Source organism: Lissotriton helveticus, chromosome 10, assembly GCF_964261635.1.
Source record: "Lissotriton helveticus chromosome 10, aLisHel1.1, whole genome shotgun sequence".
NCBI lineage: Eukaryota > Metazoa > Chordata > Amphibia > Caudata > Salamandridae > Lissotriton > Lissotriton helveticus.
The window spans coordinates 1,214,796,655-1,214,822,225 of NC_136071.1; the positions used below are offsets into that span (position 1 = coordinate 1,214,796,655).

Genomic DNA, 25,571 nt, shown 5'->3' on the forward strand with positions numbered 1-25,571 from the left:
AGTTGAGTACGATTAGTCAAATGTATATATGTATGTATCTATTTCATCCATTTTAAACCACCTTATGGCTTAGAAACCATATAAATGTTTTTACAGTATTATTTTATACTTCTGCTTTTATTGTATGCACTTTACTTAACCATAAGTATTGCGATAATATCGATCCATTTCTCTTGTATGAGAAAAGAGACTGATCAATAAATACCATCTTTTATTGAACACGCCCGTCTCTTCCTTTTCTCTACAATCTGGTGAGACTAAGAATGCACGTACTGACTGAGTAAAATAAGTTGTCTTTTGTTTTCACACGACTCTAGAGATACACTCTTGATTAGGGGAGAGCAAAGTTGTCATGTTCTATGGTTGTCAGAAACTAAATCCCTTCTTGTCTATCCAGGGAGGTTCAACTCCTCCTTGCCTATTCGAGAAAGTTTCTAGTGAACTCTGAGCTAGCTGGCAAACCCAAAACTTTAAGTCTAATATCGACAGTAGAAGACCTAGTTAACGTCTGGTCTTGGCCTATACTATTGAAGGTATTATTCCAATGCGCAGAGCCTATTGGGATAATAGGAACTACACTACATGGCGCCCAAACGTTTGGAAAGGCGATAAAACTAACGCAAGACATTAGAGTAACTCAGTCGTGCTTTTTCACTCAGACCCCTTTTTTTCCCATAATACTCCAAAGACGTCTGGAGTGGGTGAAAGGTCATATCCGCCAAACCTCGCAGGAGGAAACTCCTATGTATGGTTCTTGGTTTAGTCAACGTTGAAGGATACACTGTTCCAAAATATTGTGCATCTAATCTTTGTTTCCATAAGAAACCTGATCTGCAAACAAACGGAATAACCTTCTGGACAGTACAATGTCAGACAGTGAAGGAGAAAGAGAGGCAGCTAGAATAGCAGCTGAACTCGTAGCAGCTGATAATGCTATGCAAGAAACAGACCCGAATATAATACTCATCGCGGTCAACATAAGAAAATCTGTAACTTTAAAACTTATAGAAAATGGACTGACACCTAGAGGTGGCACAGTCATATTCGTAATAGAGGCACACGAATATCGGCAGACAGAGGTGTTCTATTCATGGATACACTTTCCAGCAGCAAACGCTGTAACAAAGGTCTTCCACTATTACAAAACAGAGGAACCTCCTAATGAGTACACTCCTTTCGAGGAGGTGGAAGTACCACTTAAATTTCAAGAGCACCTGCTCTTGTTTAATGGCGCCCTAAAACATAATAATCACATCACCAGGCTCGGTCCATTAGGTAGACCAGGAGCAACGTGGCCGGTCCTAGCCGGATACACACCACATCCAGACATCGATGGGATGTCTGCAGCAAACCTTTTAATACAACTAAAACAATTAATAAAAGTACATAGACAATTAGTCCAATATGTAATGCGGACTTCAACAATCCAACCAGCAATTAAAATTCCACAGCTGACCCCTCATCAGGGGAACACAAATAAAATTACACCACAGAACATACAATCCTGCCTGGGTAAAGTACCAGCTAAACGGGAACAAATACCATTCTGGTTAGCACAAAAAATCACCCAAATAGAGGCGGTGTTTCCAGACACCACCCCGTTAGAAAAACACAGGATTCTGACTATCTGTCTTCCAATGGGAATCGCACCACACGTGGAGGACTGTGACACTTGGGGTACAGTCTTTGCTTCCATTTACACAAAAACGCATGGTGTTCCATCCATCTCGGTAATACCAGATGTGCTAAAACAAATTCAAGATGAATACGGTCCAGAACCCGCTTTAACTCTTGGTATGAAATTACTGAAAGACTTCAAGCAGGTCTCGGCTATATTACTAGCCAACATAAAGGGAGAAGCAGCAAACGTGGCGATCCGCCAAAGGTTAAAAGAAACAGATATAGCAGACCAACCAGCTGAAATTGCCAGAATTATAGAAAAATCCTATGAGGAACTAGGTAGAGATAGTTTAGGTGGAATACCAGTAAAACCCCGACTGATTGAAAGTCCTGAAAAAGTATTTTTTAATAATAATTTAACATCACAAAAAAAGAGCTGGGATGGAAACAAACAATCCAATCCTAAAGAAAAGAAATTCCAGTCCAGAGGAAGGTCTCCTCGGTGGAGAGAAAAATCTCCAAACCAAGGACACAGGTCTCCCCAAAGTGAGCCCTCTGGGAAAAGATACAACCTTAGAAATAGGGATAATAATAAGAAGCCTGATAGATATCAAGAAATTGATACACGCCCCTCTCAATCTTTTCAGACTTCCTCGCAGAAATCGGAAAGAAGAGGACGATCAGAACAAAGAGAAGAGCACGCCAAGTCCAAAGACAAGGAACCTGCTCATCTAAAAAAGAAATTACAATTTCCAAAAAAGAAGGTAGCCAGTATTAAAGTAGTTAACAATGCCGAGAATACTGAGGACACAACTGAAAAACGGAGAATGGGCTCAGACAATGCTAGACTGCGCAGCAGAAGTGAGCATAGCTCGCAAAGTCCTTATGAATCATCTGGAGACAGTGGACACGAATGAATATCTTCAAGTGGAAACTGCAGACACCAGAGTTAGCAAAACTCACAAAATATATGAAATAACTTTACGTATAGAAGGGGATAAGACTAGAAAAATAAGGGGACTATTTTGGGATAATCTCTCCAAGGGCTATGACATCCTTCTAGCTGAAAAAGACTGGCCACCAGAGTTTGTCAGGGACTGCCCTCATGGCGAAGAAATAATTATGCCTGCCTTCTCAAATCATATCCCAATTCATAAAAAATACACACTTGCCAGAAAGTGGGCAGTAGCTCAAGCTCCTGCTTTATATAAAAATCACGTAGGATGGGATGAGGACTCTCCTCCTCACAAAATCCAGTTAAAAACACAACCTACTGCACAAAGACAGTACCCAATTAAGCAAGAAGCTAAAAAACAGGTAAAAGAAATCCTAGATCAACTAGAATACCAGGGGGTGATTGAAACTTGCACCTCACAAATGAACAACCCTTTGTTTCCTGTCTCCAAACCAGACAATTCATATCGTCTAGTTTTGGATTACAGACACCTTAACTCATGTTGCAAAACTTTTGCAGTGCAAAACTCGCATAGTGCTGCACTAATGAATAACATAGTGCGCAAAAAATACAAAACAACATTAGACATCTCTAATGGATTCTTTTGTCAAAATATAGCACCAGAGAGCAGATACTTGTCCGCGTTCTCAATAAATGGCGCTCAAAAACAATTCTGTCGGTTACCCCAGGGGTTCAAGAACAGCCCAGGATTATTCTCAGCGAGAGTAACAGAGTTACTACAAACCTATGATGACGAAGCATTATCTTATGTCGACGACATATACCTAACAGATGATGACTTGGATACTCACTTGAAGAGAGTGAACACCATAATACTTGGGTTAGCAGCAGAGGGTTACAAATTCAACTTTAAAAAATCCAGAATTGCCCATCTAACAGTCCTGTTCTTAGGATATGAATTATCAAGTGAAGGCAAAAGCCTGGCTGACAATTTCCTAGAGAAATGTGCCGTACTCCAAGCACCTAGAACACTAAAAAACCTACAGTCAATTCTAGGCTTCCTAAATTTCGGAAGAACATACATTGCAAATTACGCAGAAAGGGTCAAGCCCCTTTATGATCTAATAAAACCAGATTTTAAAAGAACCAATTGGACTCAAATACACACAGAAATTTTGAGATCCTTACAAACAGACATGTTAATAAAAACAAAATTAGAAACACGTGATAACACACGCAATCTTGTGATTCGAGTCATCCCAGGAAGATGCGGATTCACATACCTGACCTCTAATGAGGGAGAAAAGGTACCAATTGCATTCAAATCACACTTGTACACAGAAGCTGAAAAGAAGTTCAGCATTAAAGAAAACATTGTTCATGCAGTTCAAACCGCAATAGCTAGAGAAAAAGATAAAGCTGACGGTAGACGTATCACAGTCAGAACAGCAGAATCAGCCTTTGAGGCATTAAAAACACCGTGTAATTTACCAACAACAGCATTGAATCCGGAATGGATACAATGGGTGAATTCCATTACAATGGACAAAGTAAACTACTACTTTGATCCAGAACTAGAGGAATTGAAAAATTTAGAATATGAAAGAACATTCCCTCTGCCAATCGACATTCTGCCCTTACAACAATACGCCTGTGTAATCTATACAGACGGACATGCTCAACCCTCCGTTTGGGGAGAACAAGCATACAACCCCACATGTGAGATTACAAAAGAAGTGTGGCGCGGAGGTAAACTAAGACCTCTATTAACAAAAACACACTCAGTAGAAACTAATTCAGAACAACAGACTGAAATAATAGCATTGAAAATGGCGCTAGATAATGCGGATCGCGAATTCCCGACACTTATAGTGTCCGATTCATATTCCTGCGTCAAATGATATAACAACGATTTGCAGACATGGATTCAAAACGGTTACAAAGATGACACAGGTGCAACAATAAAGCAAAAACTGCTTTGGGAACAAATAGTTCTGTTACAAAAAGAACTACCAAAGACTCATGTGACACACTCACTGAGTCATCAGCGTGATGGCGTTCACGTTGCAGGGAATTCATTGGCTGAGACAGCCACAGCGGTAGCAACTGAATCGGCTTCCGTAGCTAGAAAAAAGCGTACAGTGAAATACATTGACGGTGAAACAGTGCTGGCGGTGAAAACGTCATCAAAAGGCGACTGCTCAGCGCTACCGATCAACTATCCACTCAATTATACATACATAATCGATGCAAACTCCGTCCCTTTTGCTCGAATCCCTGGAGTGGGGGATAGAGTAATTCCAAACATGGACAGGAGAACCTTGTTAATTGCAGACGCACATATGGGTGAGGGTCTCGGACACCTCAAACTAAAAGATTCTCTGGAAGAATTACAATCAATGTACTGGTGGCCAGGCATGAGCCTGCAGCATCACATTTTTGTAAAAAAATGCCCGGACTGCAACAGAGATCGCAGTGGCGAGAAAAACGGTATACTACCGTGGCGTTTCACTCCAGAAAAGATCAACAGTAAAAAGCAAAGCGTCCGATTAACATATACAGGCTAGTTTCCACTTATAATGTAGATCCCCAGCACTCGGCTGACGTCTGGACTGTTATACAAAGATTTGCGAGTCTAAATGGCATATACGCTAGGAGCATGCTACGTTTGACCAATGTTTTCACTTTAGCCCTCAAGCTTGTGGGGAAGCACGGCCAAATGAGCATAGCGATCCAGGATTCTTCTCACTTCCTTCCTGAGGGATAGGGGATGGTGTAAAGAAAAAACCAAGGCATAAAGCTATCTATAACAGAAAGGATATTAGGTTCGGGAGCTGGGTGGGTCAAACATCTAATAAGTGTCCAACGTAGTCTAAATAACCTGCCAAGAAATTCTCTGAAGGGATTCAGTCCGTACGAATTATTGTTTGGAATTAGGATGTTAGTCTTAGATCTTGACAGTCAGACTTCAGTGGTAAAGGAAAAAAGCTTTGATATCAAAGATCGTTTGGCTATTTTGCAGGACTTAAACAAAACAAGAAAAGACCTGAGCAACATAAAGTTGAAACAGCAGCCAACAACCACTGAAGAACCACCACCTGTCCCAGCAAGACCTGTCTGGATTCCAAAAGTCGGGGATCTAGTCAGAGAAAAGATCGCGGTAAAAAAGGAATTTGGGCCTTCTTACAGAAAAGCAGTTCCTGTCTTGTCTATCAACGGGACAAGATCAGTTGTACTACCGCAGCTTGCTGGCAAAAAGGAGAACCGAGTTGTATCCATCGACCTGGTAAAACCACAATCATGTGGCCGATAACAAACAGTAGGCCAAGTGGACTCCCGATAAGTAGTAGAACACCAAGATTTGCTACCAATACAGAGGTCCTAACTAAGAGGCTAATCACATTCGAAACGCCTACAGAAGAACAACAAGGACTGTGCAACAATGCAATGGAACTTAAACCTCTGAAAACCCAAATAAAAACATTTAGTAGAGACACACCAACGTACAATGAAGTAACAAACGAATATGCAAGAAACAGTAATCCTGAAGCAATTGGAACAATTGACAGAACTGCATCCGGCTACTTCATAAACTTCGATGATTCCTCTGAAGACCTAAGTGAATCAAAAACACAGCCATCAACAAAAACCTTTAAAGATAAAGCTAAAGAACTTTTGAAACAACTGAAAGAAACATATCTGATTTCTCCATGGATTGATTTTTGGGTGGGCTTTGGTGCATTTATCCTCATACTTTGGCTCATCATGGTACTAACTTTGGGAAGCTTCATTGAGGGAAAATATGCTAAAATGGACACAGCAAGTCAGAAAATCAACTTGATCCTCAAACCACACACATCTTCACACGTCGAGAAAAGAGAACTTTCTTCAGTCAACTTCACAGCCAATCCTATACCGGGTGGGGTAGCATGGGACAATACTGACTACGAAATTTATGGTCCGGTCGAAATCCTGAAATATCCACACCAAATCAAGATCTCATTGAGTGACTTTGTAAAACCAAGCTCATTTGCTGATGATTGGGACTTTGAAAGTGTAAATAATATGATGTCTGACTTAGTGATGTCTGCTAAATTTACCAAACATGATTATTTGCAGGGTTCGACTAATTATGATAGTATGTACTGTTACAACCACTATGGTAACCATTTTTTACATAAATCGGCACAACCTAGAAATGTTTTAAATTATAATCAATGGGAACATTGTGCAACCCCTCCAAAAGGAAGCTCAAGAACCTGTTATGACAAATATTCATACTTTTCAGGATTCAACACAAGTAATGCTGAAACATTTTATTTCAAATTGTCAAATAAGACAGGGACAAAGACCATGCTAACAAACACGAAATTGATATATTCAGACTCATTTTTTGAACAAATGAATACTTTTGGTTTTGATTATTGGGACAAAAATGTTGAAGTAAACAGTGTTTGGGGTACAAAAGAATGTCAAGTACAAGGTATAGAATCATTGTTTAGAGCCTGCATGATCCCAGAACAAATTATATTTTTGAATGACACTGTTCAACAAACTACCTGTCTTGGCCTAGCCAAAATCAAAGACTTAAATAAACACTCTATTCCAAAGCCAACAATGAACAGCAATAGCTCTACAGATGAAGAGATAGACGTAAACTATGTATTAAACCAAAACAGAACACATCCTGATTGGAAACAATGGTTAATCTGGCCCACAGATACTAATAACTGTCAAGATAGATTCCTGAACAAAACACAGGGGTTCACATTGACCAGGCCAGACCCTAGATATTCCCAAAGACAACACCCAGGGATAATAACCACCTACAGTGTGGGCAAACTCTGCCTTCAATGGCTACAAACTTCCACACTGACAGAAATTAAGCAACACCTAACTTTACTTACTGATGGTGCTGACTTGCGTGATTTCATTATGGGACCGCGCAAACAGCGTCAGAAACGTTTCATAGCAGCCTCTGTATATGCAGCTTACAACGAGGCCTGGAAGGTGACTCAAATTGAGACAGCAGAAAGTATACGGGAAATTGACCGTATTAATTTGGAAAAATCACTTTCTGTAGTGGACAATGGGTTAATGACTCTGTCCTCCAGAATTTTTTCTTTGGACAGCATTGTGTCTTCAGCAATCGACATAATATCGCAAGACTTACTGTTGTTACAACACGGTCAGTCTCAATTGCGTTCTATTGTACAGCTTGGCTGGACGTTACAAAATCTGCATTCAGGCTATGTGCCTTGGCGTTTAATCAACACAACGTCACTATTCAATATCTTTAACCTTACTGATAAACAAATCAGTATGGCACAGAAGGGTGCTGATTATACAATCCTGAGCATTGAGAAACTCGAGAGATTACCAGTGACAATGTCAGAACGACCTGTCAGTGAATGGATAATACATGGGATAATTAATATTTCAATATCAACCTTCAGGTTTCAATACTGCCAAAAATATATACAGGCTGGCATGTACGAAAAATTGGGAAAAGGGTACATTAAGACAACATGGAACTTGCCCTATTCACATGCATGTGTCAGTAATAAAGGACAGAAAGTGTTTCTTAGTGGCAATAATTGTGCGATGTCACTAAGCGGTACACTTCTGTGTAATGGAATTAGTTTGCATGGAGCCTGTGAAGGGAACTCAAATAACCTTTCATGTCACCAGCTAGGCGCACCTGCAACAGAGATAGAACCATTCTTTAAAAGACTCTATAATGGGAGTTACATTCTAATTGTGGATCGCAGATGTTGTAGTCTTCTACCCGGGATTCCTTATCTCGTAACTACGACTGCGAAGGTCATGTGCTGTGGACACTCATTGTTCCCCAGCTCCTTTCCAGACAGGGAGGCAAGGACATGGCCCAACTTGAAAATTACTTCTATTCGAATTGATACTTTAAGCAGAATGAAAACAGTGCTCCTTCAGACGCCGACCAGGCTCACGTCATCAAAAGAAACGTATGATCTCCTAGTCGCAAGGACGATTGCAGAGATTCACTCATTGTTATCAACTAATTCCCCCATACATTTCGCAGAAATCCTGAATGAAATCTTAAATATTTCTGATACCAGTGGAGTCTCAAAGGTATTTAACACAGCATTTTCAATGGCATTAACACCATTCAAAGCCATACTGGGTATTTTTTCAGATTTCGTCCATTCGATTTTTGGCGGACTTCCCCTCATTTTGGGACTAATTGCAGGAATCCTATTCTTGGTCCTAATATTTCGTTATGGCAAACCGTGTCACAGACAAAACACCTGCGACAAGGGAAGAAACAATCCGAGCCATTGGATACCGGGACCGGATATCAAAAATCCTGGGACTATCCCGGCTTAGAGACCTGAACATGACTTGGTTTCTTTCATTTCGACCAATGTGGCATCGATGTGTTTTACCTGTATTAAGGTGCCTGCTGTGCGGAGAAGAATGCGTGTTGGACACCTGTCTGACGCTACAATCAGATGCGCCAATGGATGCAGAAACATTGTTGAGTCCGATAAAGGCTCATGCTTTGTGCTGCCCTCAACGGCTACCAATCCTGATGACGGCATTCGTGGAAACTTCACCACTACGATTAAGGGGTAGTGAAGTTCAAGATGAAAGCAGCATCGATCAGGTACGACCTTCTGTCAGCAATACTAATCAAAACGTCAATGGAGACAATCATGCGCACGAATGCATGGTTACACCTTTTTCCGAGTTAGTGGAACTCTCCCAGGAAGCTGTTGACAGCTTTTTCGACAGTCTAAATGATATGATGTTCTCACCAGAGCAGAAATAGAGACTTTTGAAGCAAGCTAGCACACGGCGTTCCCAACACCCTGAATTTGGCCTTCAACTTTAAATAATAAAGTAGCATGAACAATTTTCCCTCCAGTTCACGGACAGCAATTTTTTTAGCAGCCCCAAAATATTTTTACGATTTTTCGGGACACTTATCTTCTGCTTAAAGTAAGAACTATTCTTAGAGAACTAAAATTTCTATTTTTAGATACTTTATAGACATTAGCTGCCGGCTGGTATGTTCATAATTATTTTATTCTGTGATGGAATGGTCTCGAACTTTTTCTTCTGTATTAAGAGCCATTTCATGTGTAATTCTCATATTCGATTAGTAATAATGTATACATATGCTTGATTACTTTGGCATTATTCTACAGCTTGAGTGCATATAGTACATGTGACTATTTTTTCGTATATTAGATAAATTCGAAATGCATTATATGTATTTTGGGGTGGTACGGTATACACAATACTCTACAGTATGTTTTACTATGCCTAGATTCGTAAACATGGCCATAGTTAGCGTGGAGTGGGTGTGATGTATTCCTATAGGTTCTGTATCGATCCCCCTATTCCTGACCCTGTTCTGGTTAACAAGTTAACTAGCAGCCATCCCATGATGCAGAAACCGTTATCTGATTAAGCCACACCACGGCACAGGAACGTGTTATCTGATTAGGTCATAATGCTTGCCATCTAATTAGACAAGCGATATTCCTCCAGCCCCTGATAAGGCATACGGAGTTCTCAAAACAAATCAAACCTATGACAACCTGGGAAAAACCCTGCGGCCATTGTTTTGATTTCATCGAGAACTTCAGCAAAAGAATGTGCTAACGACCAAGTCGTATGACATCCTTATTGACGTATCTATGTCCATCCTTACGTCAATCTCGGCACCTTACAGGTATAAATATTACCGGTATTGCCTTAAGCAAACACACGTGGTGGTGACGAGATCGGAGCAGCCAGACTTGCCGAAGCCCAGAGCAGAGCAGACCCCGCTGGCACAGCCCCGCCTTCCTGACGCGCTGAGAACGAGACGCTGCCTTTCTCCTGCCGAGAAATCCAGCTCCGGCGCTTCCGAGCAGCCCTCGCAGGCAGCTTGGAATATCGAGACCAGAGACGAGAGATACCATCCCTCATTCATCCTAGATTCCAGGTACAGAACTGAATAACCCCTTGCAGAGAATTCTTGAGTCAGTCACTTGGCAAAACAAACTTAACTTAAACTGCTACTTTCTATTCCCGCCCACGTATTAGGCTTAGGTCAGGTACACTGGGGTAGGCGTAGGTAAAAACACCAGTTGAGTACGATTAGTCAAATGTATATATGTATGTATCTATTTCATCCATTTTAAACCACCTTATGGCTTAGAAACCATATAAATGTTTTTACAGTATTATTTTATACTTCTGCTTTTATTGTATGCACTTTACTTAACCATAAGTATTGCGATAATATCGATCCATTTCTCTTGTATGAGAAAAGAGACTGATCAATAAATACCATCTTTTATTGAACACGCCCGTCTCTTCCTTTTCTCTACAATCTGGTGAGACTAAGAATGCACGTACTGACTGAGTAAAATAAGTTGTCTTTTGTTTTCACACGACTCTAGAGATACACTCTTGATTAGGGGAGAGCAAAGTTGTCATGTTCTATGGTTGTCAGAAACTAAATCCCTTCTTGTCTATCCAGGGAGGTTCAACTCCTCCTTGCCTATTCGAGAAAGTTTCTAGTGAACTCTGAGCTAGCTGGCAAACCCAAAACTTTAAGTCTAATATCAACAGTAGAAGACCTAGTTAACGTCTGGTCTAGGCCTATACTATTGAAGGTATTATTCCAATGCGCAGAGCCTATTGGGATAATAGGAACTACACTACACTTCTTTGATTTCCTTAGGTAGTTGTACTCACAGTTCTCTCCACATACACTCAACCCTAGATTCACAGACCTCCACTCACCTATGTCGCTTAAACAGAAGATTTCTTCCAAGTAGCCCTCTAGTAAGGTCCGTGCGTAATTGCAGTCCTGCCCCAGGAGGAGCAAAGCCTCACGATGAATCATGATACCCGTCGGGTGTTTGAGGGCTTGGACTTCCATGTAGGAAGACCCTCTCCTTAATTGAATCATTTTCACCTACACTTTATATTTGACATTGTTTCTTCCTATAGAAACACGTACCTCCTGTTTTGTATTTATTTATTCTTTGAATAAAACCACAGGGACTACATGCCTGCATGTCTGCTCAAGAGCCTCAGTACCCTCATGGGTGATTAGCATAACAAAACCTTATCATATCATAACATGCATCTCTATTCCAAACTGCAGTAGTGATTGTTTGTATTTGGTATCACCAAACAGCTAGCAACTCTGTTTTATTTGGACAAAACTGTTGCCTGGCATCCAACCCAGATGCTGAGCTCAACTTTGTGTTTTAATAAGGATTTGCTGATTGGTCTTTGAGGCATGGAGCCACATTGTCTCAGTCCACTCAGATCTTGTGAGAAGTCAACCAGACTACTGCACCTCAGTATTTAATCTTTAAGACTTCTACCCTGATGTGAAGTGAGCAGTCCCATCAGCACCTACTATTCTAGAGAATGCACAGGAAATAAAGCAGCTACTCCCAGTCACATAGGGCATAGGATCGTTGCTGGACCTTATCCTCGTACCCTCGAAAAGGAATCACCACTTTACATTACCTAAACGTAACCTTCTTAGGAAACAAGAAGAGTATGATTCTGATGCACTCTCAATTTCTAACCCCCCAAATCTCCGACTGCAAGAATTTGTTGTTTCCAAAATATTTGAGGATTTGGTTCCTTGGGTGAATCTCTGCAAAAGAACTGAGCAGACCCACCCTGGTCCGGACTCTCGCTGCACTCATCAAATTGTCTGATCTTTGGTATGAAATAAAAGATTGACAGCTAAAGATATAGCCCAGGAATTGTTTCTCAAATATTAGCTAAGCATTATAAATCATAGTTGAAGCTTAAAATTAATTAATTAAGTTTATTTGGATCCAGTTACAAATGGCTGATTGAAAGAGTAATTTACAAGGACTAGAAGTTGGCACATATACGACCATTTTTAGCTGTTGCAAATGGAGATTCAGCCCATTTGCCACCGTTAAAATGGCTTTTGCCATGTACCAACCCTCAGTAACCTATTTCTGACTTGGTAAATAGGGTTTGCTAGTTGCTATTAGGAAGGAGCGTGCCAAGGGAGTCCCTTCTTAACAGCGGGTCACGGAGGTATGTACACTTATTTTGCGACCGCAAAATATTTTCAATTTACTGCCTACTTCAAGTAGGTGGTTAGCGAGTTGCAAACAGTAAGGGGAGCCCTTCCCCCTAGTGAATGGCAGCAATTGTTTTCTTAAGAGCAGGCAGTGGTCCCCTACTCTAAAATGAAAAGTACACTTTTTGTTTTTCTTTTTTAAATACATCCTGTTTTCCTTAAAGGAAAATGGGCTGTATTTAAATATAAAGAATATTGCTTTAATTAAAAAGCAACCACGCTCATGGTGGTTGGCTGACCCTAGAAGTCCACCATCCCTGTGATCACAGGCCATACCCAATAGGTCAGAAATTGCAACCTACCTCATGAAAATGAATGAGATAGGTCATTTGCAAGATGTGTCTGATACACAGTACTTTTCATTGAGCAACTTGCAAATTGTGTTTTGAGAGTCACAACATGAATTGGTTGTACTTGTGGCCCTTAGTGTATTATTTTGTTAACAACAACCATTGTACGTGGTTAGTAAACTTGATTATATTAGCAGCGTCATCAGCATGTGGCCAATCCTGCACACATGACAACTGGCATTTAGACTGTGGTGGAAAATGTGCTTACCCATGAGGTCAGCAAAGGCTACACTCTCTGTTCCTCTGATAGAGTGCTGGCACTTGCTTTTAGAGACCCCGCATTCCTGGTGGGGTCCTCTAAGCCTGCAGAGCATCCACTGCAGTGGTGTTTGCTTTGAAGGCATAAGAACTTGCAAGATACAAACTTTTGTGTTTTATATTATATTATAGTTCATGAGTTTTTTCATGAAAAACAATAAAGTAAATGGTCCTGGAATTTGAGGAATTTTGTCCTTGAGTGTGGGCATCATTTGACAATTTCCCTGCCATGGGTCGCCAAGCCTGACATGGTAAGCCAGGACTGGGAAACATTGTGACCTTCATTCTGCCCAATACAGCCCAGGCATTTGCTACTGTAAGCTGGCGGTCAAGTGGAAGACAAGCTATCAGGTTAAAGGTTTCTGCCACTTGAGAATATTTAGGCTCTACCGGTAGAAAACTCATATTGTTTGACCTCTTTCTATGAGCCTCATTTACCATAGATTGACACACTGCAGCACAGCAAGCCTTCCTGCTGTGCTGCCGTGCGTCAAAAGATAAGGGTAAGAATGTGCAATATCCACAAGATGTGGTGCATTCCTGTCCTTCTCCCCTGCACTGGTGCACAATGGGATGGCATGCGTCAACCCAGGCGCCCTCATAGATACTGCACATTCCTACCCCTTTATTTTGATGCACAGTAGCACAGCAGGAAGGCTTGCTGTGCTGCAGTGCATCAAAATATTATATAGAAAAAATTAGGAGAAATACAAGTATTTCTACTCATTACATCACATTAAGTCCTCCTTTTGAAAGGCACATTTTTGGTGCTGCCTCAGATTTACCGATCCTTGTACATCTGGGGCGGTGTCAAAAAGCCCTGGGTGTTGCTGGGAATGCCCACAGCATCATCCATTGCACGTCCCTTTGCTGCAGAAAACTGTGTTGCAGAGGGCCAGATTAGCAAGCCACCGGAGCATAGAAAAAAAGTGTCATTCCAGTGGTGCTAATGGCTTGTAAATATGTCCTTGAGAGTTAAGTGGGGCAACTGAACCATGATAGATTGTGATTCACCTGCTGATACAAACTCAAAATGAGGCAACAATTGCATCTCTGTTGATTATTCTTATTCTTGCACATCCATATGGTTCTCACCTTTTTTCCAAGTCTGTTCCCAATTCGGACAGGAGACATTACCTGGTTAAAGTCGGGGTGCCAAAGAATGGCTCGGTCATCAATGGTGAGCTGTTCCTCCCCGGAAGGGCTTCGATGGTAGCTTCCCACTTTGAATCTTGTAGAATTACCCCAATCAAGGTAATGCCAGTTAAAAATGTGAAAGTGCGTGGGCGGGTCCCCCAGATCATCGAAGTAGATTTCATCCCCAGAGGTAGTTTTAAAATGAAGATCCCTCATGTAATGATGTAACTGGAAGAAGACAGAGAAATAGAAAGAGGACACAGCAAATAAATAACCCCACATTGCAATAATACCTACAGTAGGGTCCTGACTAAGCTGCTACTTTCATTGTTGCACTGGAGGTTGAGATTAAAGCCTGCTTGGTGGGTCACAGGTCACAAAGGTTCCAAATCAATGCACCACATGGTAACTATATTGTCCAGTTTAGTCATGTGGACAGAGCATGCAGGGAAAGAGCTGCTGCACTGGGTTTGAGGCAATGAATGTGCTATTGATACAAGATGGACATCAGTGGTAGAGACCACACCGCCGCTGTTGAAGAGCGTTGGATGCTGGCACTGGGCAGACAGGGCAGAGTGAAGTGAGAGGTGTTGCAGGAGTTGGTCATGATGGCAGGCCATGAAGGCAATAACTGGAGCTATTCAGTGGACAGTGCCTATTAATGCATTTTCAGCAACATATTAAAATATAATGGATTATATATTTTCTGAACATTTTTGTTCTAATGCTGTTATATAATTATTCACCTGCACGAGGAGGCTTGTTGAGTTGTTTATCAATCAAGGGATTCTCGTACATACTGGGCGCCCTGCTCCGAGCTTCAGTATCATCACCGGTCAATCTCTGATAATTTTATCTTTTGAAAATACAGCCATATGACAACAGTGCACAGCAAGTGCAAAGAGTTTTAACCCTTTCGCTGCTCGGCCTTACCCCTCCCCGTGCCAAGCGCTTTTTAGCTATTTGGGGTAGTTTGCGCTTAGGCCCCTGTAACTTTTTGACCACATAAGTTATCCACGCCACGTTTGTATCCTTTTCTTCCAACATCATGGGAATTCTAAAGGTACCCAGGGTTTGTGGATTCCCCTGGAAGGGACCGAGAAATTAGTCAAAATACAGCAACATTTTTTTTTGGGGGGAAAATGCGAATAAAAAGTGCTCCAAGCAAATTGTATGAACAAAGGGTTTTGGGGCTGAAATGACAATTTTTCCAGATTTCAGGGACTGAGAGACGTTTGTCTGAAAACCAAAAATATTTACACAGTTTTGGCATTTTACTGGGCCATAACCTATTTTTGCAATTTTTGTGCTTTCAACCTTCTTCTAATTAATGGTAGAAACGGGTATGAAAGCAATAATGGATCCTGAAAAGCTATACATTTTAGAAAATGTGTTAAGAATTCTGAATTCACAAAGGGGTCATTTGTGTAGATCCTTTAGGGTTTCTTTAACGAAACTAAAAGTTGAAAATAGGAAAAATTGAAAATTTGTTGAAAAAACAGCCATTTGTGCCAACGTTTTCACCTCTAACTTCTTCTAATTATGACAGATGTTTGAAACAAATATACAGTTACATCCACTAGACCTTCCTGGACGTGGGGGTATATATGACTTGTAGGTTCACCAAGAACCCGACGTACCCAAAGCCAATAACTGAGCAGCATCTTGCAATGTTTTGTTATGTAACAGGTATATAGCAATTGATTTGAGAAAAAAAAAAAAGTGAGAAATCGGGATGAAAGACACCTATGTATTTCGGAAATTGTAACAAAATATAGAGTTTATAAACAGTAGCTATTTGCAAATTTCCGAAATTGTAAGTACCCATAGTAGCATGATAATAAGTGACTTCTTTTTTACACATTGTCTTTCATTTGAAAGGCAGTAATGCATCAAAAGTCAATATGTAATAACAGTTGCTTCACAATTCTGTGTTACCCTAAGTCTCCTAATAAAAATGGTACCTCACTTGTGTGGGTAGGTCTAGTACCCCCGCGACAAGAATCGGCTCAAAACCCAACGTGGACACACTTCACTTTTACAGTGAAAACTGACCCTTTTTTTTGCAAAGTGCCTAGCTGTAGATTTTGAACCTTAGCTCTGCTGGCACGTATACATTTTTGAAAAATAGACACCCAGGGGAATACAGGATGGGGTGACTTGTCTGGCTTTCACCGGGTTCTGTTACCCAGAATCCCTTGCAAACCTCAAACTTTGTAAAACAAAATAGATTTTCCTCATATTTCTGTGATGGAAAGTTCTGGAATATACATGGATCCACAAAATTCCGCCCACCCCACATTCCACAAAGTCTTCAGAAAAAAAGTGGTACCTCACTTGTGTGGGTAGGCCAAGTTCTCGCGTCAGGAAACGGCCCAAACTGCCTAGCTGTAGGTTTTGAACCCTAGCTCTGCCGGCACCTAAGTAAACCTAGGAAACCTATGCATTTTTGAAAATTAGACACCCAGGGGAATCCAGGATGGGGTGACTTGTCTGGCTTTCACCAAGGTCTGTTACCCAGAATTCCTTGCAAACCTCAAACTTTGTAAAAAAAAAACACATATCCCTCAAATTTCTGTGGTGCAAATTCCTGGAATCTGCGTGGATACACACAATTACACCCACCCTGCATTCCCATAAGTCTTCCAAGAAAAATGATTTCTTACTTGTGTGGGTAGACCTAGTGCCCACAACAGGAAATGGCCCAAAACGCAACGTGGACACACCACAATTTCACAGTGAAAACTGGCCCTTTTGTTGCAAAGAGCCTAGCGGTAGATTTTGAACACTAGCACTGCTGGCACCTATAAAAACCTAGCAAAACTATGCAATTTTTAAAACTAGAAACCTAGGGGAATACAGGATGGGGTGACTCGTCTGGCTCTCACCAAGGTCTGTTACCCAGAATTCCTTGCAAACCTCAAACTTTGTAAAAAACACATTTTCCTCACATTGTGTTGAAACGTGGGTAGATCGAAGCAACTAGCAGATTCTAAATACACATTTACTTAATCCTCTTTCCTTATATATTCATTTAATCTATGCGCTCTTATGAAAAAAAGTACTGTCAAGTTGCCTGCAATCATTATCAAAACCTAATATTAGCCTACATTACACACATTCTATGTTTTGTTCCTTTAGTGTTAGGTGAGGTGAATGCATGAGGTCATGAATGATGGGATGTTTGAGTAGTTAGATTGCTAATATTTATATGTGCACCTAGGTATTTATACAACAATTATAAGGAATAATATGTGTTTTTAAAACCTTGTTAAGAATAATTGAAATATTTGTATGATATTCTCTCTGCACTCGTGTTATTGTGAGCCCTTGATATTATACAAAATGTAATGGAAGTATGTCTTTTTAAAAACAATTTTGAGTTGCTTTTGATTCCTTCACATTCATCCAAGGCACCCTACCACATACAATAGAAAATGTCAGACTGGGTCACCTCAGTAATGCAGAGGTAACATGGCCAGTCCTAGCCAGCTATAGACCATATCCGCAAATAGGAGTTCTCACCGCAGCAGAAATTTGTAGACTTTATACGGCTATAATAACACTATACAGACAACTAATACAAGTTTTTATGCGAGCTATAAGATCAACCCCAGCAAGGGTTGTTCAATCTGCATAACCACAATTGGAGATGCCCAAAATGATTACAGAGTTATAGGTAAGGTTCCCCTTAGAACGGAGCAGATTCCGATCTGGAGTGCACAAAAGAAATCAGTTTGAAGCAGTGTTTCCCCATACAGGACCCCAAGAAAAACATAGAATTCTCACAACGTGCCTTCCTTTGGAGATGGTCCCCCGGTAGAAAACTGCACCAACTGGGGCACAGTAATTGCTGCTTTTTATACAACATCAATAGATGTTGCCATGTCCTGGATCTGGGAATTAAACTTATTAGCAATTATGCTACAGTCTCCTGAATTATTTCTAGTTTTATTAAAGAGGAAGCAGCAGCATTTGGCGGTAGAGCAATGTCTCACCCAGATACCATTAGTGAATCAGGAGTGAGAACTGCCAAAAATGATTATTGCTCAAGCCTATACATCTAGAGGTTGAGATAATTTGGGGGCCAGGCCTAACAAACTACAAATTAAGTATAATTCTGAAAAGGATAACCGCAAACAGGCACCACAGTCTTTAAAATAATGCTGGGATAATAAGAAAAATAAAGACAAGATTAAAGTACAAGGTGGATCTCCTCCACAGGAGTCTTCTGAGATGAGCTACAATGTGCATAACTATGAAACAATTGAACAGCTTTAAAGGTATAAGGCCACTGATACACATCCTTCTCATTCCTTTCAGGAGTCATCCAAAAAATGCTGGGAGAGAGGAGGTCGATCAGAGCGCAGATTGGAGGAGTACGTGAAACAGATGAAGGAGTCACAATGCTCTTCTGACTTGATAATAAAAAAGGAAGAAACATTTCCACAGTAAAAACCTCAATTTGAAAAGAAGAAGGTGACTGAGATAAAAGACATGCCACACATAATGAGGACTCTGCTTCAGAACAGAGTGGGCTCTGACTCTGCTAAACAGCACAACAGAAGTCACAATAATTTGCTAAAATCGTCTAGAGTGTCTGGCGGCAGTAACAACTAGTGACTATATTGAGGTACAAACACTGGACCAGGGACTAAGGGGCTCATTACGATGGCGGAAGGACCGCCACCGCCAGCCATGCGGTAGCAGTCCTTCCGCCATTGGACCGTGAATTTCCCCCGCCACATTACGATGGCGGGTGATCTAGACTGCAATCATGGCGGACGGAAAGACCTTCCACCACGGAACCACCACAGGCAATCAGACCGAATGCCTGGCGGAGCCGTCTGCATGCATAAAATGGTGGTGGTGCATAGCAGGCGCGTCCACCATATTATGATGCAGGCTGTGAGCCAGCCTTTCCATGGCAGCAACACTGTCATGAAAAGGCTGGTGGAGATCTTGTTTGGCGGCCTGTTGCAGGCACCTAATGGGGGTGGTGTTTGTGCATAGGTACCCCCCTATATTTGAGTACGCTAAGTGGAAGGCACCGTGTGGTGCCTGCCACGTAGTGCACTGTAATGCACAACATGCATTTTCAACATTGGGGTGGGTGCTGCTGTTATTGGAGAGAGACGCTGAGGAGGAATAGGTTGTTGTATCTACTTTTCTCAGTGATTGCAATAGTAAGGCTGAGGCGATCCTGGTTTGAATGGTGCAACCGTGCCTAATCGACATATGGAAACATACGTTCTCAGAAATCACTGGGTATATACATTATTTGGCTTACACAAAATTTACACCCGCATTGCGTTTTAGTAAGTGTCCAAAACCTTAGGTCGCCGAGTAATTAAATGTGATCCTCTTCCAAGGATCTACTATGACCACTCACCAATAATTTTCGATTTAGCACTTCCTCCTTGAACATTTGAGCTATTCGCCTTGTGCTTCCCACCCTATTCCTTATTAGATACCGTTTTAAGGCAAAACTGTATAATATAGGCACAGTTGACAAGTTTGCGACAGTTTGAGAGACATTTAAAGTCTCTATCAGGGGGTCACCATTGCAAAGCACGTATGGGTTCTCAGGTCTTTGAGAGGTAGTCTCATGAAACTGAAAGTAGAAATTGCACAGTTCGAGAGGGAACATCAAGGTTACAGTGATCCCCAAACCCAGCATGACATCAAGACGAAGCTTAAGAAGAATTATGGCATGGTGTTCAGTGAAATTAAACACTTGGGTAATTCTCAACTGCTAGGATGTATAGGGAAGGTGGAAGACCTGGAGCTACTCTGGCAGGGCTGATGCGGTCTAGGAGAGACGTCGGAACAATCACAGAAATTTTAGACAAAACTGGACGGTCCTTCTATGACAGTGAATAAATAGCAGATAGATTTTGCAGATACTATACCGCTTTGTACAATTCATGAATTACTGCCAACTATGAGGCTATACTTCATTACTTGGAGCACACACTCATGTTGTGGCTCACCCCTGAGCACAGGGAGCACCTTATGACCCCCCTGGAGCCTGCTGAGATCCCTGAGGTATTAAAGAACATGTGAGCTGTGGATGCCCCTGGTATGGATGGCCTCACTGTCTCGCAAGGCATATCAGGAATTGCTCCTACTCCACTTATTTACATTATACGAGGAGATGGGTGATGCTAATGGTATGCCATCTTCAATGCAGGAAGCATTGATTTTCACTCTTTTAAACCATTGAAGTAATCCAGTTAAAGATGATATGGACACAGGAAGGCAGATCAAATGCAGTTTATTCTGGGAGGAAGATCCCATACACCACAAGGGAGTTGTCAACTTCAAATCACATTAAAACATTCCACAAGCTCAGAATCTTCTAAGCCTGGAACTATCTTTCGTACCTAACATTCTAATACATCATATTGACTATATAAATAAATATTTCATTCCTAATGAAATACTATGAAATACTTCACATCTCCCTTCTTTATCAACAAACAATTTACCAACAAAGAAGAGAAAAAGAAAACAAATACATTTTCATGATACAAAATCTTTACAACGAATAGGACCTTTGATGCTTCTTGATGACCGTCTTATATTCAGAGAAAAATCATTATCTTTAATCAAAGTATTACGAGCATCCACCATAACATTGTCATCCTTGATAATATGATCAAATTTACCTTTGACAATTGCAACTCTGTTTAAGTTCCATATTCGATGGTCCTGTGTCTGAATAGCGTCATTAAATACTTTAATAACTTTAATAGGTTTAATAAATTTAGGAAAAGATCCCCCTAACACAACCGGATGCTTTATCACTACCCAGTCACCAATCTTTACAATGGTTTTCTTAACACCCTTTTTAGCATCAAAATATCTTTTCCTATGCTTCGCTTCTTCTTCATCTTTCATTTGTACAACCTCACCATCACATAAACTCTCTTTCCCTTTAAATAATTCATACTTGTTCACCCAAGTAGGTTCAACCACAGTGTTGTATACCCTTCCTCTAAACAAGAGAAAAGGTGTTTTGCCTGTGGTAGAATGAGGAGACAACCTCTATTCCTCAATTTTCCTCTGAACTTCTTCTTTCCAGTTTAAGGATTGAGATTTAGCCAACATAACAGACTCTTTTACAACCCTATTGAATCTTTCAATCATACCGTTTGCCCCGGGATGATATAACGAAGAAGTTTTATGAACAATACCCCTTGAAGCCAAATAATCTTCAATTTTTTAGAGATTAATTGTACCCCATTATCGTTCAACAAAATTTCAGGAAACCCTTCTTCTGCAAAAACCTTATCCAAGCAGCTAATTATACAACTAGTATCAATACTAGATAAGAAGAAAATAATGGGTAATCTCGAATACATACATACATCGTCAGAGCATAAGAAACAGATGCTTTGCCATGTATAGGACCAATTATATCCAATGCAATGTCTTGCAAGGGCTTACAAGGACGCTTTCTTAACATCATTGCTTGTTCATATGTGCACTTGGATTTGTCACTAAGCAAACATGGAACACAACCTCTAATGACCCTCTCAACCATTTTGTCCATTCCTGGCCACCAATCAGACATACGCAAACGCTCTTTGCACTTTGAAATTCCAGTATGAGCAGAGTGAACTAAATCAATGAGTTCCTTTCTAAGATTACAAGGAGGAACTAATTTACATCCTCTAAACAACAAACCTTTATCTATGAATAACTCATTTCTCAAAACCCAAAAAGGTTTAGAGTCTTTGGAACCACATTTATTAGTAGTCCAACCTTTTTGAATCAAAGACATAACTTCAACCAAAGTGGGATCCTGGTCCACCTCTTCACGCCATTTTTCTTCCGAAATGATTTAATGATCAACACAACAAACCCACTCATCATCATCGTCTGCATCTTCTTCACAAGAAAATTCAGAAGAAACGAGACAAGATAAAACATCAGCGACCCCATTATTAACACCAGGCAAGTACTTCAACTCAAAATTACACTCCTGTAAACTTATAATCCACTTTGATATCCTACCCGAGATGGAATCTAAGACCTTTTTGTTAAAAATCTCAACCAAAGGTTTATGGTCAGAATGAACCTCAAATTCAATGCCCTACAAAAATGTCTTCAATTTCTTATAGCCCATGTTACAGCAAGAGATTCCCTTTCCACTACTGAATAAAGTTTTTCAGGATCTCTCAAGCATCTGGACAAAAACATAACCGTTTGAATTCCTGAAGCATCTGTTTGTTGTAATACCGCTCCTAGTCCCTTTTCACTCGCATCAGTGTTCACAATGGACTTGGCAGAGTGATCAAAACTTTTCAAAGATGGAGCATCATTACGTCTCTTTTTAATGTCAACAAATTTCTCCTCACATTGTGAAGACCACATAAAGTCCACACCTTTACATAATACATTTCTCATGTTAACGGTCAAAGAAGCAAAACCCTTCACAAATTTAGCATAATATTCTATCATGCCTATAAACTTCATCAACTCACTCTTATTAACCGGAGCACACACATTGTTAATTGTGTTGACTAATTCCAATTTAGGTTTAATGCCAACACCAGTTATATTATGACCAAGATAGTTAATGGAATCTGACCGAAATTTGCACTTTTCAACTTTAACCGTAAGATTGTGTACACTTAAGCTATTTAACACACTCCTCAATCTTGAGTCATGTTCAAACATGTCTTTAGCAAATATCAAGATGCCATCCTAATATACACATACACCAGGAAGATCCCTTAAAACTTTTTTCATCACTCGCTGAAACACTGAGGACGCTGTCACCAATCCAAAAGGCACACGTTTAAATCTGTACGTACCAAATAGAGTGATGAAAGACGTGTAATCTCTAGAGGACTCATGCAACTCAATCTGGTGATATGCAGATGTTAAATCGATTGTGCTGAAAATTTTTGCACCACCGAGGAGAATTAAAAGCTCATTGATATTGGGCAAGGGATACCTATCGACAACTACATTCTTATTTAGACTTCTCAAATCTATGCAGAGACGAAGGTCCCCATTGGCTTTACGTGCTGCGACGACCGGAGCCAACCATTCTGTGCCCTCAACTTCCTCTACAATTCCACCTTCCAATAACTTTTGAATTTCTTTTTTCATGTCGTCCCTTACAGAAATAGGAACATTTCTTACTTTAGAGCATGTAGGAAAAGCATTTTTTTTCAACTTAATCTTGTGGCAGTACCTTTTTAAACACCCCAATTCTTCTTTAAAAATATTTTTTAACTCAGATTTCTTATTTAGAAACAGAACACATATCTTCTCTGATACAAATAGGAGGATTGGAATTTGGATCAAGATAAACCCTTAAATCTCCTTGATGTAACCAACTTATAAGACTATCACCACTCTTTGACACATACATTTTCCCAGAGGTTAATCTTTCTTTATATTCAATTAAACCCATGAAATATCCATGCAATTTAATTGGTTCACCACCACTGTATGCAAGTGGGATTGTGTCAGGTTTCAACAATTGAACTTTTCCCTTCAGTTTTTTAACATAAAAGTCATTTGACACTAGGGTAATCTTTGCCCTTGAATCAAATCAAGGGAACTCTGTTTACCTTTTGAATTGCTAACAACTTGTACTACAACTTGACCACAGTCAGCATCCTCAGAACTCTCTTCACCTTCACACTCATTGTACACTTCAACCTTCTTTACCTTGCTCTTTGGCTTAGTTCGGCAAAATGATGAGAAATGCCCTTTTTTCTTGAATTTGCTACACGTTTGATTAATAGCTGGACATTTCCTATCATTAGCAAGATGATCAGATTTTCCACATCTAAAACATTTTCTTTCGATATCAGATTTACTGGTTTCATTCTTATTACCAACAAACACTTTACCTTATCTTTCAGGCTTCTGTTTGACCACTTGAACCTTTAAATCTTTATTGCTGTCCTTCTTGATGACCGCCACACACTTCAATTCTTTTAGCCACCATTAAAACTTCCTTTAAAGATGGCTCATCACGAAACCAAAGTTCTTCCCTGACCTTTTCTATGTTGCAACCAAACATGAATTGATCACGTATTCTTTCATCAGTAAGAATATAAAATTTGCACGAGGAAGCAAGCTTCCTTAAATGAGTGCTATAAGTTTCAATAGATTCTTCTTCTGCCTGCATACGTTTAGCGAATTCGTATCTCTCTAAAATCGTGCTAACCTTGGGAAGATAATGAGTATCCAATTTTTTTATACAGATTTCATAATCATTTAAACCTCTAGCATCAGTAGCTGAGAGATCAGGAAGATGAAGGAACACATCCTGTCCCTCGGATCCTAAACAGTGTAAAAGAAGAGCAGATTTCCTTTCTGCACTGAGTGATGGACCGCACACTCTTGCATATCTCTCAAAGACTACTTTCCACTTTTTCCACCTAATAGGAGGATCTCCTGGATCTGTCAAAAAAATGGAGCAGCAGTGACGTTCTTCATTTTCACTAAATTAAACCGTCAATACGTGGAAAAGACCAACTGTGTATGCCACTGAAATTAAAAATACAATGTCATTACACCTATTTACTTAAATGTCAACTTGAATATGCAGATAAGAGTGTGCGTACCACTGATATATTCCTTACAGTAAACACGCTGATAATATAATGTGCGTGTCACTGCAATATCATCCTCGTAGTGCACGCTGAAATAATCACAAAAATATAAATGTGATACACTGAAAGATACCCTAAAATGTAGAACACGCTAAATATAATGTGCGTGTCACTGAAAAATACCTGCAATATAAAGCAATAAAATAACATAAGCAGAACATTTGTCTCATTAAAAACAAAACATAAGCTTCATGCTGAAATAGTGTACACATCACTGCAGTATCATCCTTGTAGTGCACGCTGTAATAACCAAAAAAATATAAGGAGACACAAATCACTACAACTTATTACACAGTACTATCTGTTGGTGCATGCTATTTGTTGGTGCACGCTGAAAAATAGTGTGCGTGTCACTGCAGAATCATCCTTGTAGTGCACGCTGAAATAATCACCAAAATATAAAAGTATTACAAATACACCAAGGTATAAAACAGTATCGTTTATTTTTTCCATTTCTTTTAAACGAAGACCGATTCCAGTTTCAATAAGAAAAACTTATTTTTATCATTCTTCTGCTGCAGCCC

The 25,571-nt window shown here is 40.2% G+C and overlaps 1 protein-coding gene across 1 annotated transcript in view; it reads right to left on the reverse strand.

Annotated features, from left to right (window-relative positions):
• LOC144784224 (vomeronasal type-2 receptor 26-like) overlaps positions 1–22,870 on the reverse strand; it is a 104,959-nt gene extending 82,089 nt beyond the window's left edge. The window contains exons 1-2 of the mRNA XM_078662875.1: positions 22,649–22,870; positions 14,402–14,629 (exon numbers count right to left, since the gene is read on the reverse strand). Coding sequence (XP_078519001.1) covers positions 14,402–14,629; positions 22,649–22,870 — 450 coding nt within the window. The remainder of the gene's footprint in view (positions 1–14,401; positions 14,630–22,648) is intronic.
• Between the last annotated feature and the right edge of the window lie 2,701 nt (positions 22,871–25,571).